General features: G+C 34.3%; 1 protein-coding gene across 1 annotated transcript; it reads right to left on the reverse strand.

Moving 5' to 3' along the window:
* Positions 1-7031: 7031 nt before the first annotated feature.
* Positions 7032-9866, reverse strand: LOC127702348 (bifunctional peptidase and arginyl-hydroxylase JMJD5-like). Its single transcript, XM_052206488.1, has 2 exons — positions 9781-9866; positions 7032-8381 (listed from the first exon to the last, which is right to left on the reverse strand). Exon 2 carries the CDS (start codon positions 8374-8376, stop codon positions 7051-7053), a length of 1326 nt encoding a protein of 441 aa, XP_052062448.1. The 5' UTR covers positions 8377-8381; positions 9781-9866; the 3' UTR covers positions 7032-7050.
* Between the last annotated feature and the right edge of the window lie 5178 nt (positions 9867-15044).

Here is a 15044-nt window from a genome sequence, read left to right on the forward strand (position 1 = left end):
ACACGCCCTAATTCATGCGTAACCCATCTCTAGCCGAGGGCTTAAATTGAAGGTCACATGAATACGAATTCAATGAGGTCGAACTATTCACTTACAAGTGAATAATTCACCAGCGATATTTCTTACCTTATTTTGACAAAATTGAACCAAACTGGCTTCTAAAAGTGAATTATCATTATTTCACTTTCATTAATGATTGAACAAAAAAAATTATATTTTTAATTTTGTTTTCATATCTCGTAGCTAATGCCCCTTTAAGATACTACGCCAATATCATGTGTTTCTCAGCCTATAACGGACAAAAGTATTACATTCGTGTTTTAGTGCTATATATATTTTTGGACTTTAATAAATGTTCATATCGAGTCTCAATATCAGTGATACTATAAGAGGTACCTCGTTAGTTATTGCATTATTATTTTAACGCGGGAAGATGGTAAAAAGGAATACGTGCACGAAAGAAGAGACAATAAAAGTGTAATTTCACAAACTAAAAAATGATATTATTGCTTTAATAGTGCTCTCTGCCTTCTTTAACAAGTATCTTATCATGATATAATCTTCAATTTGTTGAAGCCGGTCACTATATTTGGTAGAAGTAGAATTAAACGTTAATTTTGTAGTTGTAACAGAAACGCACGTTGCAAGAAAATGACTTTTTGCCACCATCTGTACATGCTGTAATCAACAGCGAAAATGTGAACTTGTAAGTATTATTCATAATATAAGACATTTCAAAATTTGATGTACATGAACGAGATTTCAAAAACTATAATCTTACTTACATTTCTAGCACTGCCATTGTGTGTATCAATCGATCAAACAAATTTCTAAAAATAACAGAACTATGCAAGGTAAAGGTCTTCAACTACGTTTACAATAATATGATTATGGCAGAAACATTAAAAAAAATTAAACGTAAAAAAACACATATTACAACACATTCAATGTGACTAGACAAAGTCGATCATCCGTGGTACTTGATATCTTCAATGGAGCGCGATTGCATTTAAGTATATAGTATTACAATCATTTAAAAAATATGCATAGACATTCATATAAAAAAGAAGCAGGGGTTTATGAAATAAAATACGAATTGCTGCGAAAAAAGTTACAATTTGATAAAGGTTGTAGGCTAGCTGATAATTTGTGTTACCAGTTTTTACTTTCTAAATAATATCTCTTATGAATGTATGATCGGGGGAGGCGGGTCCGGTGGTTGGACCCCCCCCCCCCCCCATTTTTTTTACGATCAATGCTTTTGAATGGGGACATATGGTTGAACACCCCCCCCCCCCCCTTTATCCTGGGTTGGAACCCTGGATCCGCTCCTGGTGGTATTATTAAATGGAAAAGAAGCTATACAGTAATAATGTTGATTTTCTATATCAGTCAAGTTGCATGGTAAGCAAAATCGGTTTTGTCCAATATTTTATAGCGAGCGAATGCTCACATGTCTTAAGTTTACAAAAAGTTAATTTGAGCTGTCATCATCACCAGTAGGTTTTTCATCGAGTGTGTGGATATGGTCGTAAAATGAAAGTAGTTTCTTTTAATTTTCTTTCATCATACTATTTTGAATTTGAATTGCTTGGTCATAGATTCACTGTCAATATTTGTTAAATAGAATTTGATTGGAGCTTTAAAATAATTAGTAAAACCTAAAGAAGAAGAAGAAGAGAAGAAGTTTTTTTTTTTATTTTCATTAAATGGGCTCAAAAATAGCATATTACAATATGACATTGAAGTATACATACAAAGAAAACATGGAAAATAAAAACAAGATTGACATGAATGAACTACACACACATATAAATATATGGTGTACAAAAGTCTTTGCACCTTATGTTACCTTAGTTTATTGTTTTCTGTTTGGTATTAAATTCATAGTTAAGATCCATTTATTACGCCTGGTGATCCGTTTATTTGGCAATCGCCAATGGCAGTCAGCAGGGTTTAAGAACATTTGTTTTTCTATCTGTTAGTCAAATGCGTTTTGTTAAAATATACTTTTTCACTATTTTGGTCTTTTGGAAAATGTTGTTTGTGCTGTGTTTAGACCCCTCTAACAAGAAATTTGTTTTGCATGTACACGTACAAAAATTGCGGTTTTTTATCCAACGCAATCATAGGTTTGAACGTTGTTTTCAATTTAGACTTGTATATATTTATATATATATATATACGTTTACAAGTGTTATACCTCCTTCTCAGACACACCCCAACATGAAAAGTCCTTGGTAAATAAAGAATCGAACATGTGGTATGATTGCTGATACCCATTGCAGTCCAAGCGATTTTTGCTTGTTTAAGCAATCTGTAGCTATTCTTATCAATTTACTAATATTTCAATATTTTTGTAAATTCCAAAGTGTTATATTTTAGCTTTTTTATATGTACAAACTGAAGAAGTAGCAATAGGAACCAGAGACATAACATACATTATAATAGGTCTCTGATGGAAAAAATGAAAGTGAAAACAGTTGGAATCGCATGAAGAAAAAAATAGTCGACTGGGGTAATCACGCAATGCCTTATTTGTGTTCGCAAAGTGTGTCTTTAACATGAACATTTCAAAACTATCAAACTACCAAACGGACGATAATGGACATGTAGAATCTATAACACACAACTAAAAGCAATCCAAAATGGAGAAAAAGATATCGGAATCTCTAACATCCGGGGTATAGTTGAGGTCACTTGTTGCCTATTACTGTTAAAAATTCGAAAGGGGTTCCACGGAACCCTGTGTCTCGCCTGCGATTGCTGCTGTCAGTGTAAAAGTGTAATGTTGACTTAAATAAACTGTAAACACAGAGATATGTCTCGCCTATTTGTTATTTTGATAATGCAAATGTTGAAATTAAAATAGCAATACTTTAACATGTAAGTTATGCAAATATTAAAATTCAATGAACCATGACTAAAGGTACAGGGCTAAACAATCTCCATGGAAATGAGATGTGCCAATGCTTATACAACAGCAAACCAAATACAATTGACTTTTCATAAGTCGTTCCCTTTAAACAAATCTAAACACAAACATTAACTTGTAAACTATGTAAAAGTTTCAAAGTCAATGAACCATAATTAGGAGGTGGGGTTATATAATCTCCATGAAAATGAAACTTGCAAATGTCAATACATTTGCATACCATATACCATTGACTTACAGTAGAGGTTCATCTTAAACTGACCTAATCACAAACTAATACATGTAAACTAAGTAAAAGTTTCAAAGTCAATAGACCATGAGTGAGGGGTAAGGACCAAATATTCTCCATAGAAATGAGATGTGCTAATGCTTATACAACTGCATACCAATTTTCATTGACCTACCACTAACAGTTCCCCTTAAACTGACCTAATCACAAACAAATACATGAAAACTAAGCAAAAGTTTCAAAGTCAATAGACCATGAATGAGGGGGCGGGGCCAAATAATCTCCATGGAAATGAGATATGCCAATGATTATACAACTGCATACCAAATATCTTTGACCTACCACTAGTGGTTCCCCATAAACTGACCAAATCACAAACTAATACATGTAAACTAAGCAAAGTTTCAAAGTCAATAGACCTTGACTGAGGGGGTAGGGCCAAATAATCTCCATAATAATGAGATGTGCCAATGCTAATACAACTGCAGACCAAATATCACTGACCTACCGCTAGTGGTTCACCATGAACTGGACCTAATCACAATCTAATACATTGTTGACGCCGCCGCCGCCGTCGCCGACGCCGACGCCGGAAACAGCATACCTATGTATCGCTTTTTGACTCCGTCAAGGCGAGACAAAAATGAGTCCATTTATCAGTAAAATAGAGAATTTAAAAAAAAAATAAAACATTTTCTTTAGATGCTATTTCTTGGTCTTGAGAATTAGCTTCTGTCCAAGTTTCAGAACAATCAAATGTAGGTTTACAAATATATCATGTGAAAAAAATTTAATCACAGACTGTAAATGTAAACTGTAAAAAAACTAAGTCCATCTATCAGAAAAATACTAAAAATATATATTTTCAAAGGTTTGCTTCAGACATTATCTCTTTTAAAATCATTAAAAAGCTTCTGCCAAAGTTTCATAAAGCTCTATGAAGGTTTAACAAAGTAAATGATGTGTAACAAACTTTAACCCCAGACTGTATCTACTTGTTAACTGTAAAAAACACAAGTCCATTTATCAGTATAATATGGTAAAACAAAAATTAAATATTTTCAAAATTACTGAATACTGTCTTTTGGTCATAAACAAGCTTCTTTTCAAATTTGATAAAGTTCCATGCAAGTTTTTGATTTAAAAAAAAAACTTTAATAACAGACTGAACCTAAATGTTGACGCCGCCGACAACGAAATCTAGGATCGCTATGTCTCGCTTTCGCGAAATAAATTTCGCAGGTTCGAAAAAAATCGATAAACCGGTGCAAAAGATTTGGTAAATTTTAGTTGACAGAAATCCCCAGCACGGTTCCTCATGTCATGGATTGTTTGGTTGACAGAAATCACCAGAACGGTTCCTCATGTCCTGGATTGTTTGGTTGACAGAAATCCCCAGCACGGTTCCTCATGTCCTGGATTGTTTGGTTGACAGAAATCCCCAGCACGGGTCCTCATGTCCTGGATTGTTTGGTTGACAGAAATCCCCAACACGGTTCCTCATGTCCTGGATTGTTTGTTTGACAGAAATCCCCAACACGGTTCCTCATGTCCAGGATTGTTTGTTTTACAGAAATCCCCAACACGGTTCCTCATATCCTGGATTGTTTGGTTGACAGAAATCCCCAGCACGGGTCCTCATGTCCTGGATTGTTTGGTTGACAGAAATCCCCAGAACGGTTCCTCATGTCCTGGATTGTTTGGTTGACAGAAATCCCCAGCACGGTTCTTCATGTCCTGGATTGTTTGGTTGACAGAAATCCCCAGCACGGGTCCTCATGTCCTGGATTGTTTGTTTGACAGAAATCCCCAACACGGTTCCTCATGTCCTGGATAGTTTGTTTGACAGAAGTCCCCAACACGGTTCCTCATGTCCTGGATTGTTTGTTTGACAGAAATCCCCAGAACGGTTCCTCATATCCTGGATTGTTTGGTTGACAGAAATCCCCAGCACGGGTCCTCATGTCCTGGATTGTTTGGTTGACAGAAATCCCCAACACGGTTCCTCATGTCCTGGATTGTTTGGTTGACAGAAATCCCAAGCACGGGTCCTCATGTCCTGGATTGTTTGTTTGACAGAAATCCCCAACACGGTTCCTCATATCCTGGATTGTTTGGTTGACAGAAATCCCCAGCACGGGTCCTCATGTCCTGGATTGTTTGGTTGACAGAAATCCCCAGCACGGGTCCTCATGTCCTGGATTGTTTGGTTGACAGAAATCTCCAGCACGGGTCCTCATATCCTGGATTGTTTGTTTGACAGAAATCCCCAACACGGTTCCTCATATCCTGGATTGTTTGTTTGACAGAAATCCCCAACACGGTTCCTCATATCCTGGATTGTTTGGTTGACAGAAATCCCCAGCACGGGTCCTCATGTCCTGGATTGTTTGGTTGACAGAAATCCCAAGCACGGGTCCTCATGTCCTGGATTGTTTGGTTGACAGAAATCCCCAGCACGGGTCCTCATGTCCTGGATTGTTTGTTTGACAGAAATCCCCAACACGGTTCCTCATATCCTGGATTGTTTGGCTGACAGAAATCCCCAACACGGTTCCTCATGTCCTGGATTATTTGGTTGACAGAAATTTGTCTCACAAACGAAGAATGTTGTCAAACAAACATTTTTTTCTATATCAATTTTATATCTAACATGCGCACTCGTGTGATATTTGAGTAGTAGGTTGCAAAAGATAAAACGTACATTTTTAAGTAACTCTCTCATATCTTATAATCAATAACGGCAATGTAATAATGCAAACATAAAAGGTCTATTTTTGTATATATCTAAGTAAGGTCACTTTTTATCTTATATATAACAAAAACTAAAGATCATCCTTTCAAAAATCACAACACTTTAATATACAATAATATTCTTCTTGCATAATTAACTGCAGACCTCAACAAAGTCATATCAAGAAACAAACTGTTAACACAGAGATATGTCTCGCCTTTTTGTTATTTTGATAGTAAAATGCAAATGTTGAAATTAAAATAGCACTACTTTAACATGTAAGTTATGCAAAATATTCAAAGTCAATAAACCATGACTGAAGGTACAAGGCCAAACAATCTCCATGGAAATGAGATGTGCCAATGCTAATACATATGCATATCAAATATCATTGACTTACCACTAAAGGTTCCCCATAATCTGACCTAATCACAAACTAATTCATGTAAACTAAGCAAAGGTTCCAAATTCAATAGACCATGACTTAGTGGGTCGGGCCAAACAATCTCCAATGGGAATGAGATGTGCCAATGCTAATACATTTGCATACCAAATATCTATGACGCCGCCACCTGAAACAGCATCTTGCTTTTTGACTCCGTCAAGGCGGGACAAAAACTGTAAAATTTACAAAATTGCGTTAAACATTGAACTATCCGAATATCAATAAAAAATATAACGAATTTATAACACAATCGCTTCCAGGCTTCATATTGCATAAATTAAGTGCCAAAATAGCTTTACCCAACATCAAATTTTGCCAATCGATCACAGGCATTTGTCTCAGAAAAAAATTTCCTATATACCTCAATATAGTTATTTTATTTTATAGGATTTTTTTTGAAACAAGTGCTTGTGCAATCGATGTATTTGTGATTCAGGTATATCTCAACTCCGATCCATATGAGGATGACGGCACTATTTTTGCATTGTTTGCAATTTTGTTGTAAAAGTGTCTAGAATTCGAACTTAGTATGCTATGACATTATATGAATCGTGCCGGAATTCAAAGTCAAGAGTTATGCTGAATTGTGTTCAAGAATTTGAAACAAAAATTATTGATGGTGTTGTTATTTTTTTCTTCTATTTATTTTTCTAACCTCCTATATATCATACACAACAAACAATATGAATTAAATTAGTAAATAACTTTTATTCCCACCAAAAGCTTACGGAAAAACTTATGTATAATGACTTTATGAAATGCCAGTATTTGGGAGGTATGTACAACATTTCACCTGGTCTCAAAATTGCCTCAGAATATAATGCGTCATTGAATAATGGAAACTTTACTTCATCAGGGTTCTCTGCATCGACTTGACTTGTATTTTCAAGCAAAAACGTATCATGAGGGTATAACTTACTATTCTCTGTTGGTGAATAGATTCGTATATATTTAGAACCTACAACCTGCACAAGAAAATTATGTTTCGGGTCATGATGTAAAGGTGACACCGTTCCCTTAGGTCCAAACCAAGCATTGATATCAACATCTTCTGAGTTACCTAGGCAACAGTAGTCTGGTATTGAAATGTCGTTACGGAGTTCTGGTACTTGGTCGAACAGTTGATGTTGAGCAAGGTATCCAGTTTGATTCTGAGAACCCAATATAAATCTGTCAATAAAATCATTTATTGTCATTAACTTCTGTGTCCAATTGTCTTCTGTATATTTTGAACCAATTTCAATTGGAACAGTTCGGAACCCTGCTTTTAACCTTATATAATCTAACGACCATTGCCTTGTACTCATTGCTGGCCAGTGATTAATAGCATTTGTTATTATAACTGGAGTTCCTTCATCTTTAAAAGTAGCACTAAAATATTCAAGCGATGGACAATTAATTCGTTTTATTTCTTTATTTTTATCAATTTGGATTTTAATTTCCTCTTCTATCTCTTGATCTATTTCACTATCCGTTCTCAATTTTTTATTTAGTGACTGACCCACGTCATTCTGAACACTTTTATCGTTATCAATGCATTTGTTGGCAAGTTCTATTTTTCTATCACTGACGTCAATTTTCTCTAAACAAGTGTGTACATCTTGAACAAGTTTTGTTAAAACATTGTTCATGATTGGTGCTCCCATCAATAAACCCATGTCAAATGTTTTGATAGCATCTGCAATGCTATGAGTATTCCGCTCTACAGCTCTGCTATCAGTAGCCAATATAGCTTGGCTACTCCCTTTCATGGTTGATACCAAATAGTATGCTTCTCGCCATGTTATATCAACATCTTTCCAATTCCCAGTATTCAACTTTTCCCACAGATAATCTAACAATGGTTTGGATTTGTCAATACATTCACTATAATCCCCAGCATAAAAATTTTCACAACATGATTTTTGAAGATATAAATATGAAGACGGTAAATCGTCTATTAACTCTATGGAAACAGCTATACCGTTTGCCGTATCTGGTAGGTGCTTTAAAATTCGTATCTTTAGTTCATCCATATCTTTAAAAATAATCATATATCCTGAAATCAATAAACATTTTTTTTAAGGTGACAACAGGCGTATATTTATTATTATCGTATAAAATTTAGCATTCGTATATATTTAATTATTTTGTCCAAAACTAAACACGAAAGAGCGGTTAAGATCAACAAATGAAGCAGATAAATATAACATGACAAAAATGTAAATAAATTTTATTTACATTTTTTTCATGTAAAAATTAACCTTCAGAAACAAACTTTTGAAAATCAGTTCAGTAATAATGAAACCATTAACACAATGGTACAAAAACGTCATCGGTCAGGTTTCGTCGCAGTGTGCTTGCATGAGGGCTGCAGGTTTTTTGGTTAGACCCCGTTGGTTAAAACCAAAGACTTTAAAATTCAAAAATTACTATTTTTATGAAATAGAAGAATGATCATTTTCTATTCATGATAATCGATGGCTGTTCAACCTCCAGCGACAAAAATTACATGGATATCCAGAACGATAAGATATCAATATCATCAATGACAATGTGATATGAAGATATGCTCTGTACTAGACCATCCAATATTGATCATAATTAACGCTGCATGGTGTGAACGCAGATCATTGTATAATATTTGAATAATTAATTCTGCTCTCAAATACGATGAATTCATTCTATGAATAATATATTGATTGTATACACATAAAAAGTTTGGTTTATTACTGAAATTGTCCATTACAAAGCACACATTCCGGTTGTTTTACAAGAACCTGTCTGACGAAGAGTTTACCAGAAGATTGATTCATTGATCATGTTGATTGTAGGTTGCTTAACGTCAAGTGGCAAATATTTCATGTATGCTTTTTTTAGGACGAGAACAAATAAGCAATAAATACATTAAGTAGGTCCTGCAATAGAGTCCGTTTGGGATAAAGGTCGAGGGAATTTTTACTGCCACCGGAAAATTAGGGTATATTGGATATCATATGGACAGAAATTTTGCCTTGCAACACGCCACCTACGGACCCCCTCAAAGAGTTGTTTAAAGGGTTTTGAACGTGCGAAGCGTGGCACCCTTTTTACACGAGGCATCGGATTTAACATCCCCATTCTGAACGGACTTGGCTGCGAACTTGTACATGCCACACAGCCAAACGAACGCCCCACTTTGGCAAGGGTTTTACTGGCGATAGGTAGAATACCTAAGTGACAATAATCCTAGTCCCCAGTCACCACTGGTTGAGGGGGGTACTAGAAGAATAAGCACAATGGCAAAACACTGGTTGTTAGACCGTCACAGTAAAACCGAGAACAAAATTCGTGAATGGGACAACAGCACAAAGCCAAAGGCAGGTTGATAAATAACTAAGTCGTCCATGAAATAATCACAAACTATGTATTAAAAATGCTTCAAATCAGGTTAATTCATTTTACAAAATTTCGCTTACGTGTGAACTGATGTGAACTGCCTCGTTAGTAGTTAATCACTGAAAACTTTAATAATTTATATTTATTGGGAGAAGATTGACATGAGAGAAGGGAGATAATTATCAACATAATACACTAAATTGTAAACGGAACAAATGTCACTTTCCGGTTTCAGAACAAATAACAAAATAATTACCCAGAAAACGAACTCGAATAATTCTTCTTTATCATGAATCAAGACTATTATTGTCTCAATGAAATGCATAGGGGTTGGAGATTTACTGTACACACCAATGTAGTTCAAGTTGCTGGTTCAAATGTACTCTGCTATTCACCCAGAATTAGTAGCTTCAATTTAAAAATACAAATAAAACTACGTACATGTTCAAACTGCATGCTTTTTTTTCTTTGCATGTATACTAGATTGTTTTTATTTTGTTGTTGTTTAAAATAATGTCCTATATTGTAATATGCTCTTTGTGAGTCCATTTAAAGGAAATAAAATAAAAACATCTCATATTTACGTTTTTCTCATGATTCAAAAATTGATATCAAAATTGGCTACAACAAAAACATCATTTTTTTAGCAAATGCATATAAAAAGACTAACCTGTAGAAGAAGTAAATAAGCAGCCTGGTGAATCTCATTCAAAATTTGTACGATCACGGAAAATAATTGAATTACATTGGATTAAAAAGTTACAGACAGTCTATATATCCTATCGGTGTCTTAATGATAATATCATGGGAATTGGTAATATATCAAGAACCGATTATTTTAACATTTTGGATATAGTATCTTAAACTGTTCGTAAAAACCGTTCTCATGGGTGTAGAATAAATTGCAATCAGAGAAAATTTCGTACAAACAATACAAATATTTCGGACCTAATTACTATATATTTCAAAAAACAAGGGCAGACATTATCTGTTAACGGTGTCTTCCTCCTATTCCCACTTTTAAAAATCACTATTCCTCCTTAAAACACTGTTTATTTGTAATATGTTTTTTCTTATTCAAAGAATTACTTTAAAATAAAGAATAAGTCAGATAAATAGAAGTAAGATTAAAAAATCATTGAATTTGTAAACTTAAAAAAATTGTCATCTGAACAAATAAATTGATGATAGATAATATTATAACAAACTTTCCCATCTTGCAAGATTTGCATGTACAACAAACGCAAGAAGAACCTACCAGTTTTACCAAAAACTATTGATGAAATCAACATAGATGGTATGTGGGCACGTACTATGATCGAAGATGTGTGGTTTAATGTCCTAACCGACATAGATCAGATTGATACTAACATCAACTACACGCCCTTTACAGACTATGTAACAACATGCTGGGTCGAACAGAACAGTCACCTTTGGGACCATTACACAACATAGGGACCGAGGACTACACATAATCTAGAGGGATGGCACAGCAAGCTGAAGAAACATGTCCATTAAGCACCCACATCCAAAAATCTTTAAACTCATAAAACTACTGAATCATGAGGAAGCTTTCAACGCCCTGACCATGATCCAGTATGCAGCCGGTGGGAAGAGAGTGGCCCAAAAACGAAAGTATGTCGAAATCAACAACAGATTAAAAGAGCTTAAGGTTAGACACCGCAGCCAGGAAGTCACAACAGTACAGTTGGTTGATGCAGCCTCCCACCTTCTTCACGTTGAATAAATTAATAAACTTTAATAGACTTATATGCAGTGAATTTCTAATGTGTGTGCCATATGTTTTATTTGTTTTAGTGCTGTTAACTTAAAATGCTTGATTGAATCTACTGTTGAATTTGTGTTATAAATTCATACACATAAATAAATAACCTATTACCTACCAAAAAAACCACTTGTCAATTAAAAGTTGATTAACAATGTTTATACAGTATAATCCTTTGTTTGCACAAGTTTTACCCCTATTCCCACATGAAATTTTAACTTTTCTTACCAGGTTTATAAAAAGTGGGAATAGGAGGAATGAACCCTGTTAACCAAGCTCTGTTCTTTACCTGTTAATAAATTACATCAAATTTTGGAGGATTGCAACACAATTCCATATTGCAGTCCAAAGTATGAAATCGTCCAAATTATAATTGCATATTGTTATTCTAAACTGTTTTCCAAAATTGATCGCCCTGAAGATCATAAAAACATTTCATTCAAATCAAATATGTCAATAAAGGTTTTGATTTTGTAAATATTACCGGTATTCTAATGATCATTCCGTTAAAGAACAAATTCCTGGTTGTTTTAATAATACATACTGAGCTCCCTCTTATTTGTTATGTTTACATAAAATCTACCCGGAAATATGTTTTTAATTATAGCGAAGTGTGTTAAAGACGTTAATATCAGTGACAATACACAAATACATTTATGGCCCCAGTTTCCATGTTATAACAGGAGACCTTAACATCGTCCATGACCGAGAGTTGACATCATTCCTTAGAAAAGGACCTAAATATCGTCCCCGTCAATTATTAATTGGAATGAGTCATGTGAGTGTCGTAACATGATCATCATCCACGACTCACTCCGTACTTACTGTACGGCTTGGATAAATTAACGAGGAAAAGCTGACAAAAAAATCCTTAGATTATTTTTTTTAATTCCCTAATGAACAGAGTTGATATTCTTATTAAACATTTTAAAAAACATTCAAAAATTACTCCTAACAACAACCATAATAGCCCTATTTCATCAAACATAAGCTAAATGAACTCGCCAAGGAATTTGTTTTTGTCCCGGCTGATAAGACTGCCAATAATATCATTATTGATTGACGTAAATTTTACATTGATGTTCTGCAAAAAGGAAATCACGAATTCACCAACATTCCAACTGACTCAATTTTCGGAAAATGACATCTGTAACAAACATTAACGTTTAGCTACCTCTTTACAAGCAGAACCGAATAACATAAAAGTTCCTACTATGTTCTGGCTTCCGAAGCTTCACAAAACACCTTACAGATATAGATTTATTGCGTCTTCAAGCCAATTTTCCACTGCTAAACTGTCAATTCTACTTACTAGTACACTTGGTACAATCAAAAACCTGGTAATAAATTGTTCAAATAAGGCCTTTGAAAATAGTGGAATTAATTACTTTTGGAGTGTAAAAAAATTCGTTGGGAGTACTTGTTAAATTGCATGCTCATATTGGTGATTTTGAATCTGTTCAAAGTTTAGATTTTTCTACCCTATATACCACTTTGACTCATAATCTCATTAAGAAAAAATCACATACCTAATCAAATGGGCATTTAAAAGTCAGAAAGCGATTATATACGTTCAAACTCTTGTAGGTCATTTTTTAGTAATAACAAACAAAAGAACTATGTTAATTGGACCTGCTTTGATACGATAACTGCACTTGAATTTTTACTAGATAACATTTTTGTTCGCTATGGAGATTCCGTATATCGTCAAGTTATCGGAATTCCAATGGGGACTCACTGTGCACCACTTATTGCGGACCTGTTTCTGTATTGCTACGAGTTACAATATATGATTAAAATCAGCAAAGACCCATCGAAACAACATCTGATACAAAAATTTAATAACACTTTCAAATATTTGGATGATATATTGGCTCTCAATAATGACGACTTCAGTATGTACCCTTAAGATATTTATCCTGCTGAACTGACTTTAAATAAAGCTAATACTAACAATGAACACGAGAAGCTTAATACCAAAATTTATGATAAAAGAGATGATTTTTCATTTCCTATTGTTAATTATCCATTTTTAGATGGTGACGTTACCTTGTCACCATCTTATAGTGTTTATATATCTCAACATGTTCGATTCGCTCGTATATGTAACAACGTATTTGATTTTAACGAAAGAAATCTATGCATTACTGAAAAATTTCAAAAGTTTTGAAACATTGAGCCCAGTGGTTTCAGAGATTTTTCTAAACGTTAACGAACGGTAGGGATGAGGGACGCAAAGTGATGACAAAAATTCACCCCTACTTTCAGTTTCTCAAGAGCCTGAAACGATCACCTGTAATTTTGTAGATCTTGCATCAATGATTATTTTTGCTTTCAATTGATCCAGCAGTTTCAGAGAAGATTTTTAAATGATTGTTTCTATTTTTAGTAACGGTGGCCATCTTGGTTGGCAGTAGTGGTCATCCGTTATAATTCTGAAAGTGGATAAATCCACAAGTTTTGTTCCACTTAGCCCAACAGTTTCAAGAGATGATTTTAAATGATTTTTTTTTTGCCTTTTTTTCTATTTTTAGTAATGGCAGCCATTCCACCAATATTTGGTTCAAATTGGCCGTTGTATCAGACGATTAAAATGTGAAATGTGGATAAGCGACGACAAACTATATATTCAGCAGTAGTTTTATTAAGTTAATTTAGTAATATTCGAGATTAAGAACCGAAAGAAAAGCAAAGTTCCTTTGCTCTTTTACCTATTCTAGTATACATTTGTCTTGTTTTTATATCCAACCATTTCTTTCTTTCTTATTTTGGGAGTTATCATGTCGTGTAGACTGCAAAATGTATCCCAGTGTTTATTTTTTTGTCTTGTTGACTCTGTAAAATATCTGCCATTGTTTCATGTGCATAGTCCTTATAATTTTCCAGTTATGAAGTGTTTGTTTCATGATAGAACTGTTCAGGCAGAGTGCAAGAACTCCTTAATAAAGGGTCAACATCAACTGTTAAAAACTGCTATTTCTTGGATATGTTTACACTTGTTGTTTTTTTAATAACTCAGTCCTTTTAATTGTAATCACTTTCTGATAACCTTTGTATAGGTATAATACAAGACAGTTGAAGACTGGTTATTAAGTAGTTTTGATTTTGGTCTGGTTTCTCCAAATGTGCTTTTTATTAATATAATGTATTTATACTCTCAATAACCTATCCGTAGATATATTACAACCTTATATTTAATCGAGTATCATTTTTCCATCCCTTTTGGGTTCCAATTCTAACAATATGTGGGGCCAGGACCCCCAAAATCAAACTTTGTATTTTGTGCATAGATTAATTGTTTCAAAATATGAAAAGAATCAGTCAAGAGAAACTAAAATCAGCCGCGAAACCAAGTTTACATTTTGGACGGACGCCAAGTGACAAGAAAAGCATAAAAATCCTTTCTCATACCAGATGGACGCAAAGTGATAGCAAAACCTCAAATGGATGGTGAGCTAAACAGGTAAGTAGGTTGAAGGGCGGGGTACTGGTATTATTCCAGGCAACGATCTTTAACCAGCACGTCCACTATTACATTGAAAAAGCTTATCAGAGCTC

Source organism: Mytilus californianus, unplaced genomic scaffold (assembly GCF_021869535.1).
Source record: "Mytilus californianus isolate M0D057914Y unplaced genomic scaffold, xbMytCali1.0.p SCAF_5, whole genome shotgun sequence".
Classification (NCBI taxonomy): Eukaryota; Metazoa; Mollusca; class Bivalvia; order Mytilida; family Mytilidae; genus Mytilus; species Mytilus californianus.

Bases quoted from the DNA above. Each gene is read 5' to 3' on its own strand.
- LOC127702348 (XM_052206488.1), bottom strand. From the start codon at position 8,376: ATGATTATTTTTAAAGATATGGATGAACTAAAGATACGAATTTTAAAG.